Raw genomic sequence first — 6,199 nt, forward strand, 5'->3', positions numbered from 1 at the left:
GCCGCAGGGCCCGCGCCGATGCCCGGCGGGCAGGGGCCGGGGCTGGAGCCGGGGCCGCCGGGGAGCCCCGCAGGAGAGCCCGAGCCTGGGGCCCGCTGCCGGGTCCCGTTGTCTGGCGCGTCCCCAGGCCGAGGCCTCCGTCCGCCGCCGCTCTCTATCTCTGCCCGGGTTTTCTCTTGCAGGTCCATGAATCATCCTCGCAGGGGTCCCAGCCTTCTCCCGCCGCCAGCTCAGGCTACGAGTCCTCCACCCCTCCAACCATCGTGTCTCCATCCACAGAAAACCAGACTGCCAGCTCCTTATCCCCTTCCTCCTCCGCAGTCCATCACACGTCCAGCCACAGCACGCTTACATCAAATTTTAACGAATGGTACGTCTAAAACGCTAAAACAAAACAACAACAACAACAAAACACAAACCGAAACAAAAAAAAAAAAAGCCCCAAGCGAGCAAACAAATATCCTATTTAAAGACTCCAAAATAATGGACACTCTGAAATCAAAATTTAAATGGGCAAACAAAAATAAAATGCTGCCAGTAGACCCAGGACTGAGTAAAATGAAGACTTAATTTTTAATTTTTTTTTCCCCCGGTAATTCCCCCCCCCCTTTTTTTTTTTTAATTTTTTTTTTTTCCTGATTGCTCTGCTCTGTTCCAAGGCTTGGTAGGCGAAGGGGTTAGTAGAATGCATAAGAAGACAAGGTTACCAGGGCAAATGCCAACTGTGTAGGGCTTTACTGGAAACCACTGATTAGAGATCGCCAACTGCATGTCTGCTCGGGCAGCGGCCTTCCCCCCCATCCCCTCTTGTAAATACAGAATTATTAGCTTCAAAAACAAAACAACAAAAAAAGTGTACTGTTTGATTTTGTAAATAGTTATATCGCAAGTTGAATAAGGGGATATGTGGATTTGTGGTCTTTGCATATATGTGGGGGGAGGGGCGGGCGGGCGGGAGCGGCGGCGGGGGGGAGGAGGAGGTGGGGGGGCAGAGGGAAGAGGTAGAAATTCAACTATTTGTACTGAATGGCAAGAATGTTCTAGTAAATGTGTATCAAAATGTGAATTACTTTGTATTATTACAGTCTAAACGTCGATCTAACAGAATATTATTGGTATTAATGTGCTTTTTTGTATAAAGTGCAACATTTCGTCCCAAAGTCCAGTCTAAGTAGTGCAGTAAAATGTTGTTACACGTCCTGTCAAGAAATTCGTATAGTGAAAGCCTGGATCTGCGTGTCAAACTGTTACATTTGTTTATGTAAAGTGATATTAAAAAAAAAAAAAAAGATATAAACTATATCTGTCCGTTGCTTTTGGCAAATACAAGAACATAATGTATATAAATCCTAATTTCCATATTTATCCGCATGTAAAGGTCCGGTTATACCTGTTACAAGATATTCAATATTTATGGCTAGAAGAATTGGTATGTAAAATTTAGTTTACAGAACTGTTTGGTAACATTTCGTACCTTATTAAAGATTCTTAAATCCCAAGAATTGTGGTAGGAATCCTTATTCACTAAGTCAACCTGCTGCAACTCCTACTAGCTTTAGGATATTAGAATAAAACTGTCCCAGTTTTTCACTGCTTTCCATTATGTCATCACTAAAGCAGCGAAGGTGATATAAATGTGATAAATGAAAGGATCCCTGCTGGCATTACTATAGTGTGTAATTAGTATTTATATCAAAATTTATGAAACAAATTTTCGGCCGCAGTATAATTTAAATGACCTTTGCAGACATAGAATAACAACCATAAAAATAACAGAAATAGATTGCATATGCTACATAAATATTAATGTGGGGAATTGTTACATGAGAAGTGCTGCATTCCACTCCAACACTGTCCATGAATCTGCATAGACTGGGTCCCTAAATTAAATTAATTCGGATAACATATATTAGGAGATTTAAAACAGAGGAGATTTCTGTTGCTATTTTAATTTAAGGCATTTATGACCATAACTAATTCTTAGGCAGTGGATTCATGACTTTTCTTGGGCCTTTTACTCCAAGAAGTACAGCGCTGTTTCACGAAGGCCGTTGTTGTTGTTGTGTGTATTTTTTATTTGTTTTTTCTTCTTCTTTTTTTTCTTTGCTGATATTCCTTAAAACGTGATGTTAATTTAAATCAATTACTTCTTATGTTATGTTATTATTATTACTATAATTTTGCTAGTGTTAATAGCTTTCTAAAAAAATAAATCTAGGGCATAAGAATTATTTTATGTAATTTGATTATCTTTCTATCTCTTTTATTTATTTCTCATTTACTTAAGAAATTCGTTCCATTGGCTGGAGTTGATACAGTAAATTTGTAAATGAGAAGACAATATAAAAAATCTAAATTACTTGTGCTTAATGACTGTAGCAGAACGCCTTTTCTCTAAATCAGATTGTCTTCCTTGCAGTTTAGTTTGATAGATTTGCAAGCTGTACTGCTTCCACTAACTTAGCTACGGTTGTTGGAACTGTTGGGCTTTGTTCCTGGTTGTAGCTTGCATGATCGCCCCATTAAGCAGACAACATATCAACAGACAACACAAATCATGAGATTGGCTAAAGCTGCGAGGGCTTGTGATATGTCATAGAGTGAATTGCACAAACTGACCTTCCAGTAGACCAAGATGACACTTTAACAGCTTCTTTAAAGAAATATTATGTGTACAGCGAGTCAATAGCCATATTAACCGCTCGGGGGGCGGGGGTGCGGGGGAAGCCGCTCTCCCCTCATTTTCGTGCGGGCACTCGGCAGCCCCGGCGGTAACCCGCCCACAGCACAGCCCGCTGCCTCTCAGCAGCCCTCCGCAAGAATTTCTCTTTGTCCGTAACATTTGGGGGTCTCCCTCTGAGACTTTCCACTGCCCGAAAGCACAAGCCTCACCCCCCCACCCATAAAAAAAAAAAAAAAAAAAAAAAGAGCCAGAGTTTGTCTTGCTCATCCTAAGCCCCACTCCTGCCAGTTCGGCATCGCTGCCTGCTCCCTGCAGCACCCGTGGGAAGGCTTCGCTTTAACTTTACTTTTTACAAAATGTTATTATTATAAGGCTAATATCAGTTTTCAGTGAAAAGAGCGCCACCTTGCAGGGTTTGGCGAGATAGGAAAAGTTGGAGCCCGGCGGGACCGGGGCAGAAAGTGTTAGGAATTGAAGAAATGTAGCCCACCGGGCAAAAGAGCCGGGGAGAAAAGTGTTTCGTGCGCCGAAAATGTTGCTTTTTGCGAATCTTTCAGGGTAACTCTCTCGGCAACTTTACCGGACATCGGTTATAAAAAATGTAACTTGAGCGTATCTAAGAAAAAAAGAATCGTTGAGCTCGTCTGAGTCACCCATCTGTAAAGTAAACCCGGAGAAACGTGGTGAGGGTGAGATATTTTAAAGATGTGTATTGCAAGTTTCTTTGAACTTGTGTACAGTCCCTAGTGGTCGCTTAACACAGATCTGTTACTTGTGTGTATTGGAACACTTGGCTAATGAGTATTCTTTTAAACTTTCAGTCTGACGTTTGTTTGAGCGTCCTACAACAGAAAGGATGATTCTAGTGTTGTTGTTGCTGTTGTAGGTTTTTTATCTGGGATGAGGGGGAACTGTGCGATGTTGGTTAATCTCCATCCCGTGTATGTTCTGAATTAGCGACGATCACTGGGGCTGGAATTGTTAATGCTGAATTCAAGTCCACGCCATGCTGATGCTTGTGCTGTTCGCTTGGCTCTGGAGAGGGGAGCAGTGCTTTGAAATCCCCGTCAGAGAGAGGGGTGTTTTTTGAGACAGAGAGGTTGTGAGGTTTCTCTCGGTGGTTTCTGCGCTGTTTTAGTCTCTAAAGTCAACTTTCCTCTAGCAAGGTTCCCTTTGCGGATTTAGTCACGAAGGCTTGCGAGGAGAAACACTGAGCCCAGCTCTCCAGCCTCAACGGGGGCCATAATTTTCTTTCTGATGTCTGGCTCTGGAGATGCTGTCGCTGTACTTTTCCTTCGTGGGAAAAGTAGATTTCGGAGCCCACGGCAGGCCGTGCGGACAGCCCCGCGCTGCTCCGCGCTGCCTGGTCCGGGGCAGACAAAACGCTGAGGTCCGATATCTGCCGTCCGCCGTCTCCCGCACCCGCGGAGGCTCCGCCGCCGCGGGGGAGTGTTTGAACATACCCAAAGCGGGACGGCAGTGACGGCTGGGGAGAGTGCAGGAGGCTGTTCGGGTGGGTGTGTGGAGGGCTGTGTCTGCTGGTGCCTCTGGGGTGGCAACCCCCGGCCGCGCTTGTGCCGTTTGCACGCAGAAAGTTAAATGCAAAACAATAATCAGTCGATTCCACTTCCCCCGCGAAAGACTCGCCTTTCAGGTCGCTTTAATGGTTTGTGAGTGATCGCTTGAATTTATTAAAAGGCAAGTCCGGCATTCAGAAGGCAAAGTTAGCTTCTTTAGTCCAGACACTGTTTGAAACGGGGACACCCGCTCCGCGCTGGCCTCGTCTGGTTATCGCCCTTCTTTCAGCCGTGAGGAAGCAGCAGTCCTTGGGCTGATGCACGGAGCATCGAATCTTTTATTTACTGCTTTTCTGGCCACGCTGGTAAACGTCTCTGACTTCGTGAGTTTTCCTGTGTCCAGAAACCTTGCTCCTCTCGCAGCAACTTTTAAAGAGAGCGAGCAGCGAGCCGGGCCGCGGACCGGGCCGGGCCGGCGGGCGCGCAGGAGCCCCGCCGCACGCCCGGGGCCGCAGGAGCCCCGGCCCGGCCGGCGTGGAGCCAGAGCCCCGCTGCAAAGCCCACTTCCAGCAGGCAGGACGGGGAAGGAGATCCCCTTTGGAAAGGGCAAAGTATTTCAAGCGACCAGACGCTGAAAGAACCCTTGTGAGCTCTGCCGCTGGAGCTCAGAGGGAGAGGAATTCGTGAGCGATACGCCCACGAAGGAGGATGTGCAGGTACCAGGCACACCGTGCATCACCATTTCAAAGTTTATATCTGCATTTGCACACACACGCACCCCGTTCGCACCCTCAGCACGCCTGCGAAGCCGCGCACGGCTGTGCCCGCCCGTGCCTGGGACGCACACGCGTGCGCCGGGCACCGCGACAGGACAGCTCGCTCCCCGCGGGTAGCGCGGCGGTCCCGCGGGAACCGACACAGCTTCCTCAAAAGGTGGCCGGCGATTCCCTGCTGAGAGGGGCTTTTCTGCCGGGGAGAGACCGGGGAACGCAGAGAGGCCCGGCCGGGGCCCGGCGCGGCCGCGCAGCCCGGCCTGTGGAGCGGCTCCGCGGGCGCGGGGGGTCCCGTGCTGGGCACGGCCATCGCCTGTGCTGTGCCTACAACTCACGGGACACACGCTCGCTGCCGCAGCTGCACGCAAGCTCACCGAAATCACCGTTCGCGCTGCTGATTGTATTACAAATGTGTCCGTATCTGTACATCAACCCTCTCTCTCTACATTTGTACGTAAAGAAAGAGGTGTTTCTAGAAAGACACGCATTCATGTGCTTACACGGAAGTATATTTTCGAAGGCTCACAGAACCTCTATTATTCAATGTAAATGGTTCTGTACAATGGGTGGCATTTGTAACAGAATGGGTGTAATTCCCAAATTCGGAAAGATTAATAATTGAGATTTCTATTTTGAATGAGGGGCAGGTCTGATTTCCTGAACCTGCTGAACGTATGAAGGTGGGTTCAATTTCACCGCAAATATACTACGTTTTAGGGAGCATTGTTTATTAAGCATGGCTAAGGTTTTTATTTTGCATAATTTTTTTTTTTTCCCCTGCTGCGAACGTCTATGGGTCAGATTTGGTTCATCTTCGATAACATGAAACACGATCCTGTGAAGCGAAGGGGCTATTTTTATCATGCAGCTGGAAGCTGTCATCAATTCATAACATTTATTTCGGCTTTAGAACGATAGTATAAAATAGCATGAAGTTTCCAGATGACGCCCGTACTGCAGACAGGATTTTTCAAGTATAATAAATCAAATTAATTACCTTTTAGATATATACGATCATACTACCTCTCTATGAAACTGCTATTAAAAAAATGCTCGATGTGTGCATCTGTGATTGTGCATGTGTTTACATCTGGGGACCCAAACACAGAATTAACTGTCTGGGGTGGCTGCAGCGAGGCAGGGTGCAGGATCAATGGGGCACACTCAAGTCTGAGTCCTCACATACCGCTTGTCGGGCCGTGGGCACGGTTTTGCTTAGCAAAAAA

The 6,199-nt window shown here is 46.9% G+C and overlaps 1 protein-coding gene across 1 annotated transcript in view; it reads left to right on the forward strand.

The window, feature by feature from the left end:
• Nucleotides 1-1,502, forward strand: part of ZIC1 (Zic family member 1) — a 4,695-nt gene extending 3,193 nt beyond the window's left edge. The window contains exon 3 of the mRNA XM_015637051.2: nt 183-1,502. Coding sequence (XP_015492537.1) covers nt 183-380 — 198 coding nt within the window. The 3' untranslated portion in view covers nt 381-1,502. The remainder of the gene's footprint in view (nt 1-182) is intronic.
• The last annotated feature ends 4,697 nt before the right edge of the window (nt 1,503-6,199 follow it).

Source organism: Parus major, chromosome 9 (genome assembly GCF_001522545.3).
Source record: "Parus major isolate Abel chromosome 9, Parus_major1.1, whole genome shotgun sequence".
Classification (NCBI taxonomy): domain Eukaryota; kingdom Metazoa; phylum Chordata; class Aves; order Passeriformes; family Paridae; genus Parus; species Parus major.